The sequence below is a fragment of the Melozone crissalis genome, unplaced genomic scaffold (genome assembly GCF_028551555.1).
Source record: "Melozone crissalis strain CALT ecotype California unplaced genomic scaffold, PUWL_Pcris_2 ptg000006l_1, whole genome shotgun sequence".
In the NCBI taxonomy this organism is placed as follows: Eukaryota; Metazoa; Chordata; class Aves; order Passeriformes; family Passerellidae; genus Melozone; species Melozone crissalis.
In genome coordinates this window covers 224,007-236,767 of record NW_026535784.1, presented here as the reverse complement: position 1 = coordinate 236,767, position 12,761 = coordinate 224,007, and the positions used below count along the sequence as shown (strand labels likewise).

General features: G+C 51.9%; 1 protein-coding gene across 2 annotated transcripts in view; it reads right to left on the bottom strand.

Annotated features, from left to right (window-relative positions):
• DYSF (dysferlin) overlaps positions 1–12,761 on the bottom strand; it is a 67,814-nt gene that overhangs the window by 35,743 nt on the left and 19,310 nt on the right. For both annotated transcript variants that reach the window (XM_054293425.1, XM_054293434.1), the window contains exons 23-36: positions 12,039–12,231; positions 11,220–11,375; positions 9,985–10,116; positions 9,444–9,610; positions 9,040–9,154; positions 8,843–8,948; positions 8,179–8,321; positions 7,053–7,226; positions 6,290–6,395; positions 5,977–6,054; positions 3,050–3,231; positions 2,101–2,241; positions 1,281–1,310; positions 548–574 (exon numbers count right to left, since the gene is read on the bottom strand). In XM_054293425.1, the coding sequence (XP_054149400.1) occupies positions 548–574; positions 1,281–1,310; positions 2,101–2,241; positions 3,050–3,231; positions 5,977–6,054; positions 6,290–6,395; positions 7,053–7,226; positions 8,179–8,321; positions 8,843–8,948; positions 9,040–9,154; positions 9,444–9,610; positions 9,985–10,116; positions 11,220–11,375; positions 12,039–12,231 (1,750 nt within the window). The remainder of the gene's footprint in view (positions 1–547; positions 575–1,280; positions 1,311–2,100; positions 2,242–3,049; positions 3,232–5,976; positions 6,055–6,289; positions 6,396–7,052; positions 7,227–8,178; positions 8,322–8,842; positions 8,949–9,039; positions 9,155–9,443; positions 9,611–9,984; positions 10,117–11,219; positions 11,376–12,038; positions 12,232–12,761) is intronic.

Sequence of the window (12,761 nt, the reverse complement as noted above, 5' to 3'; positions counted from 1 at the left end):
ATCCCAATTGTTGGTTCAGCCTGGGATTGGCTCCATGGGATGTAGTCTTGGGATCCTGAGTGTGGAATAAGAATCATGGGAATGATGGAATCATGGAATACTTTCCATTGGAAAACTCATCCCATTCCATGGGCAGGGAACCTTCCACTATCCCAGGTAGCTCCTAGCCCCATCCAACCTCTCCCTGAATTTTTCCCAGGATGAGGGACAAAAATTTCCTTTGGAACAACTGGAATAGTCCAGCGCATCCTCGATTCACAGCAAATTCCTTATCGAAAGTTTGGAATTGGGATTCCTTGTGGAAAGTTTGGAATTGGGAGCATTCCGGCTTTGGCACGCCTGGGTTGAAAGGATGGGACACCTCATTCCAGAGGGTAAATGGATCCCAACATTCCCGGCCATGAGGAAAAGCCCAGCTGGCCAGAGGTCACTCATATTCCCAAAATCCTGATGCTCCCAGCTTGACCCATCCGGCAAAAAGAGGATTTCCCAAAGAAACAAATTTGAACAATTCCAAGATGAAAATATGGAATCCCCAAAGACTCACCTCATCCAGACTGGAGGAGAGCTCACTCTGGAAAAGATGAGAGGACAGAATTAGAGGAATTCTCATCCCTAAACCCATCCCAAGGTTTATAACTGGAGCTGATATCCAAAGGAAATCATGGAATGGGTTGGGGAGGAAAAATCCTTAAATCCCATCCAGGATGGGATCCCACACCTCCCACTGTCCCAGGTGGATCCAGCCTGGCCTTGGGCACTGCCAGGGATCCAGGGGCAGCCACAGCAAATCTGGGAATTCCAGCCCAGCCCCTGCCCACCCTCCCAGCCAGCAATTCCTTGCCAAGATCCCAGCCCAATCTCCCCTTTCCCAGTGGGAGCCATTCCCTGGCTCCTGTCCCTGCAGGCCTTGTCCCCAGTCCCTCTCCAGCTCTCCTGGAGCCCCTCCAGGGACTCTGAGGATTCCCTGGATTTTTCCCTTCCCCAGGGGAACATTCCCAGCTCTGCCAGCCTGGCTCCAGAGCCTTTGGAGCATCTCCATGGCATCCTCTGGATCATCCTGGAATGGGATGAGTTTGCCCTGTCGGGAAGGAGCCGCCCCACTCCCAATTTTCCTTATCAGCTGAGGAAAATCGGAATATCTATGCTTTAGGATTTCTTTTATCCTAAAAGAATTCCCTAAGACAGGGTGGAGGGATTGCTGCAGGGCTGGAAACACCTCCAAATCCCTGGGAAAGCTGGGAATAGTGCTGGATTTGCAAGGAGGAGTCCGGAATTACCTCAAATCCAGGGATGTGATGAACAGCCGGCTGCAGGGAGAGAACACAATTCCCATTAACATTCCCACTGCTAATTCCTCTTTTTCCAGGAGGGAAACTTCAGCCCCTTCCATTCCAAGCTCTAAAAATCCTGGATTCTCATCCAAGCATGGAAGGACCAAATCCACCCAGATGATTCCCACTGGGATCAAACAGCTCCTCTGGGAGCACATCCCATTCCAAGGCTTTTCCAAGGCCTTTCCCACCCCTTTCTGAGGGAATGAGGAGGAGGAAGAAGCTACATGTGGATATTTGGGTCCTTGTCCTCGTGTTTGGGCTGGGATTTCCAGGGAAGAGGGAATTGTGGTATTCCCAGATAAACCTCAAGGCTGGGAAGGAAGAGTGGGATATCCCAATCCATCCCTTTTTCCTGGCACATCTGGGATGCAGCCATTGGAAAAGCTGGAGTGGCTTCAGCTCTCCTAAACCCCCTCCAGAAATAATTCCAAGGAAAGGGCAGCATTCCTTAGGGATTTGGCAATTCCCAGCTCCCTCGATATCCATGAGACCTCCCCAGGACTTGTCCAAGGAGAGAAGGATCCATCCAGCCCATCCCACCTGGAATTCTGCAGTTTTCCATCAGGCCAACCCTAAACCACCTCTTTTCCCTCCTGGAAAAGCTCTTCCTATGGAATTATCCCTCAAAAAGGGACAAATCCCAAATCCCTCCAATTCTTCACAGGCTCCAAAGGCACCAATGGAAAACCCACCGCCTGGAAAAGTTGGATCCTGAGGAAGAAATGGAATTCCGGAGCATTCCAGGCTCAGGGATGGATCTCACCTTTTCCCTCTGGATCAGCTCGAAGGCGGCCAGGAGCTCCCCGACATTCCGGCCGGATTTGAGGACGGGATACCAGGACAGCCGGGGCGAGCGCTCCAGGCTGGGCCGGCAGATGCAGCGTCCCATGAATTCATCCGCGCCCTGGAAAGGGAATTCCAGGGAATTGGGAACCATGGGAATTGGGGTCTTCCTTCCCATCCCTTTTCCCAGAGAAATCCATTCCCTTTCAGCCAAAAATCGGGAGCAAGGGATGATCCCATTATGGGATGAGGGCAGGGAAAATGAAAAGGATTGGTGCTCATAGAGTCTCCAGTTTTCCAACTCCTCCCTGGAATTCCTAAGGCTGGAAAAACACCTTTTTAGGAGAAAAACACCTTTTTAGGAATTCCTATCCTATGTTTTCCACAGCAGGAACACGGAGCCTTCATCAGCTCCTAAAATCCCATTCCTTGCTCCGCACTCGGATTTCTTGAATCTTTTCTGCTGGGAAGGAGCAGGAGAGAGGTAAAAAGATTCTTGAGATATTCCCAAGCCCTTCCCAAGGTGTATTCCAAGTGGTTTTCCACAGAATTCCCTGTTGCACTTGGTTTTTCCAGTTTTTTTTTCCAGCTTGGTTTTTCTGGGAAAAATCTCAAGTTCCTGCCACTGACCCCCCAAAATTCCACCATTCCCAAGTCCTTTGGACATGGCAAATAGCAGAGGGCGTTTCCCTACTTCCATGACTGCATCCAACTTTATCCCAAAGTTTTTCCATGAGGAAACTCCATTAATTTCTCCACTTTAAATGACAGTGAGGAAGCTCAATGAATGAGACCCCAAGGACACCACAGGGTTTTCCCTTGAATTTTCTCCCTCTGGAATGTCCACCTCAAAGCCTGAGCCACCCAGAGATGCTGGACATCACACATTCCAGAGGCTGGGAATTCCCGTCGGGAATCGCCACACTCACATAGGTGTCGTGGTCATAGATTTCCACAAGGATGTTGGGAGGGGACTCGGCCACATCCTGAGAATTCCCAAAAATCTCGATCTCGTAGAAGATCAGGGTCTGATCCCAGGTGGGATTCAGGGTGTTCTTCTCCACCACCGTCTTCTGGCTCTGGTGCAGGAAGGACACGATGGCGTAGGGATCTGCGGGAAGGGGATTCAAGGATTGGGATTCAGGGATGGATCTCAGCTCTGGCTCTCACAGAATTCCAAGCTCCATCCAGAACCGGCTCCCAAAGAATTTGGGAATTCTCAGCTTGCTCCATCTCACCCTGAGTTCCCTCAGGTCTTGCTTGAGGAGAAAGGAGCTGCCCAGTGTATCCCACCTGGAATTCAGCATTCCAAGCTTAAACTGCCAGGTTTTCCAGGTGGTTTTCCAGCTGGAAAGGCTCAGTCTGAGAGTTGGGATTGTTCTAAAGATCCAGGGAAATCTTGGAGCCACTGCCAGGACCTAAAGGGGCTCCAGGAGAGCTGAGGAGGAATTTGGGACAAGGGAAGGAAGGACAGGAGCCAGGGAATGGCTTCCACTGGGAAAGGGGAGATTGGGGTGGGATCTTGGGAAGGAATTCCTGGCTGGAAGGTAGAGGAGCATCCCCCACATCCCTGGATGAAGATTCCAGGAACATCCCACATATCCCTGGGGGCTTTAATGGGAGGCAAAGGATGCAGACCCCAGATTATCCCACACCTCCCTGGATTCAGATCCCAGGATTATTCCACAAATCCCTGGGCGCAGATCCCAGGATTATCCCAAACCCATGGTTTCAGATGCAAGGAACACCCCACACACATCCCAGGATTCAGCTCCCAGGAACATCCCACATTCCTGGATTCAGATCCCAGGAAAATCCCACATCCCTTGATTCAGATCCCAGGATGATCCCACAAACCACTGAATTGAGATCCCAGGATTATCCCACAAACCACTGGATTGAGATCCCAGGATGATCCCACACCCCCTGGAAGCAGGGCCAGCTGATCTCAGCAGCATTCCGCCTTTTCCCCCCGTTTTCCAAGGAACTGGAGCACCAGGGGCTGGATTTCTCCCTCTATCCACACTCAACAATCCAGGACCACTCAGACATTCCCAAAAACCCACTCTGGGAAGAGCCTTTCTCACTTCTCCTCAGCCAAATCCATTACAATAAACAAAAACCCCTGGATTTGGAGTTGCTTTTCCCTTTTTTTTCCCCATTTTTCCCTCCCTTCTCCTCCTTTTTTTTTTTTTTTTTTTTTTTTTTCCATGGAAGCCTCTCTAAAGCCCCTTTGTTGGGAGCAGGGAATGTTTATTTTTCCAACTGCCAAGCCCCTTTAATGAACTCCTTTATTCCCGGCAGCGGGAATCACAATCCCACATTGTGGAACGTTGCTGCTCGTGTTGTCCTTGGCCGGGATTTTTCCAAAGGAAAACGATTCCGGACTCCCCTCCCGGGCCATGAGCTCACCTCGCTCCCACCTCCTCATCCCAACAAGGAGCCTTTTGTGGGAATTCCAGGTGGGAACAGGCACTGGGGGATTTTTTTTTTTTTTTGATGTTCTGGGGTGTTTATTCCCAAAAATCACATTATTCCAACCACAGGGAAAAGCAGGATTCCCTCGGGATCACAGTCCAGCTGCTTCCCCAATTTTGGGATTGACCCTGTTTCCCATCATTCCTGGGATGTGTTGTTCCAAGTGGGATTGAAATCCCAGAATTTGGAGGGAAATCCCACCCAAATCCTTCTGTAAATTCTCATGGGAATCGAGCAGGGATAGCCCTGGAGGGATGTTGGAGCTCTCCCACCAGTGGACTCTTTTCCCGGGATTTGGGACATTATTCCAGCTCTGATCTAGAGGAGGTGACATTCCCTTTTCCTGCTTTTCCAGCTCCAAAGCATTAATGGGAATTCCTAGCTGGGATGACCCAGCCTCCAGGGATGAGGATGTGGGATTTTCCAGCATTCCATCTCCCCTCAACCACATTCCAAACGGATGTTCCACCTGCATCCAACCATCCAAGCACCTCCAGCACGGAAATCCCATGGATAAAAGGATTTCTCCTATTCTAGCTTCTTTCTTATCCCAAAAATCCCCAGCGTGGGAAGTCCCAACCGCACGAGCACAATCCTGGGAATTTCAGAAATCTGTGGAGTTATGCTGGGAAAGGGTGGAGCAGCACGACGTGGAAAACTCCTCCACAAAGGCCAGCCCCTGTTTTCCACCTGGATTCCCTTCTTTCCATGGAAATTCCCTTCCTAAATCCCAAATCCCAGGGACTGCTGCCCCCCTGTGCAGCTGGGAGAAGGGGGATGCTAAGGAAATATGGAATCATGGAATCCCAGACTGTTTTGGGATGGAAAGGACCTTATGGATCATCTGGATCCACCCCATGGGCTGGAAACCTTTCACTGGATCTAATCCAACAAGGAATTTCCTGAGGATGCTGGAGAAGAAGGGGCCGGACTGTGCCAAGGTTCTGATTAAATCCTGTCACCCTCTGGAATTTTCCCTGGGCAAATCCCATGGAAGTGTCTCCCTGTGCTCCATCATATCCAGCCTGGAGAGTGAAAGGCTCCAGAGATTTCTTGGAGCCCATTCCAGGCCTGGAGGGGCTCCAGGAGAGCTGGAGAGGGACTGGGGACAAGGCCTGCAGGGACAGGAGCCAGGGAATGGCTCCCACTGGGAAAGGGCAGATTGGGCTGGGATCTTGGCAAGGAATTGCTGGCTGGGAGGGTGGGCAGGGGCTGGACTGGAATTCCCAGATTTGCTGTGGCTGCCTCTGGATCCCTGGCAGTGCCCAAGGCCAGGTTGGATGGACTTGGATCCACCTGGGATCAGGGAAAGTGTCCGGGCCCATAGATGGTTCCCCTCTGTTTCTGGAATTCCACCCCGGTGTAGATCCGGACTCACCAGAAAAGCTGTCCTTGTCCATGGCAATGAGATCCCGTGCCTGGTACAGGTAACAGCGCAGGTGGAATCTGTTCCCGGCTGGGGGAAGAACAGGAAACATGGAAAAGATCCCAGGGAGATTTCATCATTCCTCATCTCCCATCTGAGAGAATTCTGGCTTAATCCCCCCAGGATATCCCCGGCTCCGATCCCGGAGCCTGTGGATGTTCCCATAAGCACTGTCCTCCCCTCCACCCTTTTTCCATTTTTATTTTTCCATCTTTTTCTGGGAAAAGGATGGGAAATGCCTTTCCCACTCCCCTGGGGTCCTTACAGTCAAAAATGCAGGAGATCGTGGGTCTGTTGACTCCGAAACTCAGGGTGGATGCGGATTTTCCATCAGATTTTCCGTCGTCGCTCTTGTCATCGGTCACTCCTCCCTGCAAGGAAAACAATGGAAAGTCGGGAATGCTGGGATCATCCCCAGAGCCAGGATTCCCCATGGGATGGAATTCTCTGGGGTGTCCAAGAGGAGTCTGGGCTTCCAGTGTTCCCCAGAATCCTAAAATTTAGGTTGGAAAAGGTCTTGGAGATTCCCGAGTTCTCCTAATTCCCCATTGGCCTTGGAATATTTGTGGGAAAAGGAGCGATTTCCAAGGCTGAGAATTCCCGTTTGTGGATCCCATGGGAAAAAGGGGAATAGGAACAGTCCCGTCAGGAGCTCTGGGGGTGAGAGGCAGCCGGGATCCCCCAAGATGGGAACAGCACATGGAAAACACCATGGAGCCGCTTTGATCCCAAAGAGATCAACTCTGGATTGGAGGGAAAGACAGAGCAAGGAAAAAGGGGGGAAAAAAGCCAAACGGGAGAGGAAAAAATTCCATAAAAACATAGAATGGGAGCTTTGTGCTGCTTTGGCTCTCAGGGAATCATTGCAAAAGGAGCGGATTGGAAAACCCAGAGTGTGGAGAAAGTCAGGAGCAAAGAGGGAAAGCAAGGAACAAACAGGGAGGATAACAGGATAACGGGAAACAGATAACGAGTGGCAGATAACATTTCCAGGCCGAAATTTGGGAATGAGAGAAGCTGTTCCCTACCAGAGCCCCTTCCAAGGCAAAGACAGCGGCGGGGCCGGTGCGTTCCAGAGGCTCCATCCGGCGTCTCCAGCGGCGCCGGCGGAAGGCGTCCGAGCGGCGCTGCTGGAGGTGGAAGCGCCAGCCAAAGAGGGAAGCGTATTCCCAACCATCCCCATCCAGCTCCTCCTGTTTGTGCTGCCAGACAGGGATCACAGGGATCAGGTTTTCCAGGATTGACCCAAAAGCTGGGTTTAGGGTTTTTCGGGATGTTTTTGGATATGGCTGTTCCACCCCAGGTTTTCCCTGTGTCTCCTCCAGATTGGAGTCATGGAATGGAGTCATGGAATAATTTGGAGAATCATAGGAATATTCAGGTTGGGAAGGATTTCTGAGGTCATTTGGTTTCAGTTGGGAAAGGCCCTGGAGATTGTCATGGAATCATGGAATTATGGTTTGGGATGGAAGGGACTTTAAAGCTCAGCCACTTCCAGAGACACCTCCCACCATCCCAGTGTGCCCCATCCAACCTGGCCTTGGGCACTGCCAGGGATCCAGGGGCAGCCACAGCAAATCTGGGAATTCCAGTCCAGCCCCTGCCCACCCTCCCAGCCAGGAATTCCTTGCCAAGATCCCACTTTTCCCTTTGCCATCATCCCGACCCCTCCCGTGACTCTGCCACCTCTGGAATTTCTCCCTGGATCATCCACCCCAAGCCCTGGAAGGTTTTTCTCCCAGTGACACCCACAGCAAATGGGGCGACAGTGGCTACAATTATCCCAAAAATTTTCTGGGAAGGGAGACAAGTGGCCCTGGGAAGCGGCAGGGGGTGCTGAGGAGCAGAAGCGGCATTCCCGGTCCAATGGCACCATCTAGAGGGAAGCGGGATAGGGACAGGCTAGGGACACCGGCCCTCCCCCATTTCCCGCACTCCCAGACTTTCCTGGATGTCCCCATCCCACCCCACATCCCAGTCAATCCCTCTGGAATGTTCTCCACCCCGGGAATGTGGCTTTTTCCATTGGAAACCAGGACGAGCCTCCCTCAATCTCCAAGGAAAAACGGATCCTGCCTGGATCAAGCCAGGCACCCATCCAGAGGGACAGGGCAACATCCCAATCCGGTGGCATCTTTTCCCGGCCAATCCCACCTTTCTTACGGCTTCCATGTGCTCCAGGTCGCGCCGGCGGAGCCGCACCCAGCGCCGGCGCCGGTTGGTGTGGAACATCTTCTCTGCCGGCACCCAGGCCTTGGGCTTGCGCTCCGGTGGGATCGTGATCCCGTATTCCCAGCCTTGGGAAGAAGGGAATACCTGGTGGAGGCGGGAGAAGAGGCTCCCTCCCCACACCTTGACTCCCACCAGGAATTTACAACAGTGAAGGTGTGGCTGAATCCAGCAAAATTTCCCTCCTTACAGCACAATCCATCCCTCTGGAATGCCCAGGGATGGATCCATGGTGTCCTTGGCTCCAAATCCCACTCTGGGGATGCTTCCCTCACTTCCTCCAGCCATTCCAACCCCCCGGACCATCCCAGCACTCTCCAGCCCGGTGTTTTCCGTTTCTTTTCCACCAGGATCTTCCCAGATTATCCCAGCACTGCTTTTGGGAATTCCCATCCCACAGCTTCAGGAAGACAAGGGAAAAGGATCCCCCAGAGCCTGATCCCTTCTCCTGATCCAGTTCCCACAGCCATGGGAATGTTTGCATCCATAGATCATGGAAAGAAATCCCAAACTTCCCGAATCCCGGATCCCAAAATTCCAGGATCCCAAAATTCCCAAATCCCAGATCCCAAAATTCCATCTTTCGTACCTTTCTCATCCACAGCCCTGTTGAGATCCGTGTCCCATTCCACATCTTCCCACTTCCAGCCTGGAGGACACTCGATCTCATCCTTGGGCAGGACCTTCTCCCCATTCTGTGGGACACAGGGAATTCTCACCCAAACCAATCCCTAAATTTCCCCTGGGATTCCAGCCCAGCTCCCAGAATTCCCAGTTTTCCCTCACCACATCCGTGTAGGAATCGGTCATGTGGATCCACTGGCCTCCGGGAAGCCGGACCTGGTTCTCAAACACCTCCTCCACGAAGCTCAGGTGCCCAGCATCCACATCGTGCAACAGCCTGAATCCCAGGAATACCCAAAATCAGGGATTCTCCATCCCACCTTCCTCCTGTGCCATCCTCAACGCTCCCAAATTTCTCCCACCTCTCCGAGCAAAATTCCTCCGTAGGAAAAACCAAAACCAGGATGAAAATCCCACCCCAAAAATCCTCAGTTTTGGAGCATCCCAAGATTTGGATGAGGGGGAATCACATCCGTGGGCACAGACAAGGAACCACGGAGGCATCCCAGATTTTGCCACCAGATTTTGGGATTCCCAGGAATTCCCAGCAGAAAAGCCCCACTCACGTCTTTTCCGGACAGATGAACCAATCCCCAGCCCAGGTCCATCCCGCAGAAGGCCGGAAGCTGTCCTTGGGAAGCTTGATCCGGCCGGTGACATCGGAATATTTGGGATAAGTGAGGCCGGTGGTGCCCCAGTTCCCCACCAGTGCCAGCTTGGTCTGGTTCTCATACTGGGAGAGCCAAGAAAAAGATGGATTTGGGGTCAGAATTACAGAATTCCATGAATAATCCCATAGAATCCCATGAATAATCCCAGCAGAGGGACAGATCTGGGAAAAGCCCAACCCATTCCACAGCATCCCAATTTTCCTGTTGTGAGGGACAACACAGCTCCATGACTCATTCCCAACTTTCCCCTCAGCATTCCAGTCTGAGATGGTGGGAATAGCTCCCCCTTCCCACAGTTTTTAGGGAATGATGAGGTTTTAGGCCCAGCCCACCCCCTTTTCCCACCAGGACAGGGATCCTTTGGGAATGTGATGAGGTTTTAGGTCCAGCCCACCCCCTTTTCCCGCCGGGATGAGGATCCCTTGGGAATGCTCACGGTTTCAGCGAAGACGGAGAGTTTTCCCTCGGCGAATTGGTTGAATTCCTTCTCATCCACAGCCAATCCGAACCAGAGTCGCACCCGGATCTGCGCTGGGATCCGCGGCCCCATCGTCTCCTCCTGCGGGTACTGCCAAGGAAAAGGCCCCCGGAGAGGGATTAACGGGAATTCTGGGAGGCTGGAAGGGTGGGAATGAAGATCCCTGGATGGGGCAGGTGGGACATGGAGCAGTCATGGGATGATGTCAGGAGTGAGTGGTTCACGTGGAGCGCTCTGGGATTATGGAATTGAGGTTGGAAAGACCTTCAGGATCATCCCAATGCCACCATCTACATCCCTAAAATGTGACCCCAGGTGACCTGGAGGAGCTTCAAAATTCCAGTGGTCTTGGACAGGACCAGGAAAAGGATCAGGGACAGGATCAGGGTCACAGAAAGGTCAGGGACAAGGACATGGACAGGGAAAAGGACAAGATCAAGGAGATGGAAAAGGTCAGGGACAAGGAGAGGGAGAGGGACAGGGAAAAGGTCAGGGACAAGGACATGGACAGGGAAAAGGACATGTACAAGGTCAGAGGCAAGGACAAGGTCAGGAACAGGGAAAAGGACAAGGTCAAGGAGAGGGAAAAGGTCAGGGACAAGGACAAGGTCAGGGACAAGGACATGGACACAGACAAGGTCAAGGACAGGGACAAGTTCAGGGACATGGATAGGGACAAGACACGGTGAGGGACAAGGCCAGGGAAAAAGGATAACGAAAGGGTCAGGGAGAAGGTCAGGGACAGGGACAAAGTCAGGGACAAGGACAGGGACAAGGTCAAGGACAGAGTCAGGGACAAGGTCAGGGAAAAGGATAAGGACAGGGCCAGGGAGAAGGTCAGGGACAAGGACATGGACAAGGACAGGGAGAAGGACAGGGAGAAGGTCAAGGACAGGGACAAGTTCAGGGACATAGATAGGGTCAGGGACAAGGCGAGGGAAAAGGAAAAAGACAGGGTCAGGGACAGGGACAGAGTCAGGGACAAGGACAGGGAGAGGGACAGGAACACAGACAAGGTCAAGTATTTAAGGTCTCTTCCAACCCAAAACTTCCCATGATTCCATAAAACCAGGGCTGAACATTGTGATGGGATTTGAACTTTCCCTGCTGGATTTTCCATCTTTTCAATTATATTTAGGGGAAAAAACTGTTTGGAAAATCAAGATTCCACCAGGAGAGGCCTCCAAAGGTACCTTGAGGAAGATGGTCTGGAGCTTCCCGCAGTTCTGGCCGCAGCAGTTGGGGATGTTCCGAGAATACAGGACCTGGTGGGCCGGGATGCGGGCAAAGGCCACACGTTTGTACCCCTGGAGCATCCAGATGACGATGTCCGGGAGGCTGTTCTGGGGCTGGAAAACACAAATCCATAGGATCCCATTAGGAAGGATCCACCAGCACAGCCCAGAATGGGATTGTGAAATCATGGAACGGGTTGTGCTGGGTTGGGAGGGGTCTTATCCCAGATGGATCGAACTCCATCCAGCCTGGCCTTGGGCACTGCCAGGGATCCAAGGGCAGCCCCAGCAAATCTGGGAATTCCAGCCCAGCCCCTGCCCACCCTCCCAGCCAGCAATTCCTTGCCAAGATCCCAGCCCAATCTCCCCTTTCCCAGTGGGAGCCATTCCCTGGCTCCTGTCCCTGCAGGCCTTGTCCCTCGTCCCTGTCCAGCTCTCATGGAGTCCCTTCAGGCTCTGAAATGTGCTGTGAGGTTTCCTTGAATTTTTCCCTTCTCCAGGGGAACATTCCCAGCTCTCCCAGCCTGGCTCCAAGGCAGAGGGGCAGAATTCCCCCTTTTCCTGCTGTGGGATCTGCTGGAGCACGTGGAACTTCCCACCCACCAACATTCCAAGTCCTTCTCCCACGGCTGCTCTCTATCCATGAGCAAGACCAACCTCAACCATCGGAGCCAAACCTGGCACCATGGGAGAATTCATGGATTTGGGAGCCGGGATGGAACATCCCCCCCGCTTGCTTCCCCCCACAACCACGATGGGAAAACCAGGAAGCGTCACCTCCTCCGCCATGGCCCGGAGCCGGCACAGCCAATCCTCCGCCTGATCCAGGATTTGGGAAAGGCCAGAATTCTCGTGCTTGAGCCTCAGGGCCACCTTGAGGATCTGCTCCAGGTGGGTGCTCCGGAAGCGGAACAGGTTCTGATCCAGGTGGGTGCTGGATGCCCTCCCCAGGACATCGGGAAGCTTCAGGCTGCAGGGATAGGCGGGAATCCGGGATTGGGTTGGATTGGGATGGACCTTGAAGGTCATTAAGGGTTGTTAATTGTCACTGATGATCACTAATGGTGATTAATGGTCATTAATGGTGATTATTGGTCAGTAGCAGTCACTAATGGTCACAAATCATCATCAATGGTCCTAAATGATCATTAATGGTCATTAATGGTCACCAGTCATCATTAATGGTGATTAATAGTCATTAATGGTCACCAATTGTCATCAAAGGTCGTTAATGGTTGTTACTGATCATTAAAGATCATTAATGGTTATCAATCATCATGAATGGTCATTAATAATCATTAAAGGTCATTAATGGCCATTAAAGTTCATTAAGAGTCACTAATGGTCATTAATGGTAACCAATCATCATGAATTGTTCATTAATGGTCATTAAAGGTCATTAAAGGTCACTAGTCATCATTAATGGTGTTTAATGGTCACTAATGTCACCAATCATCAATGGTCATTAATGGTCATTAATGATCATTGCAGGTCATTAAT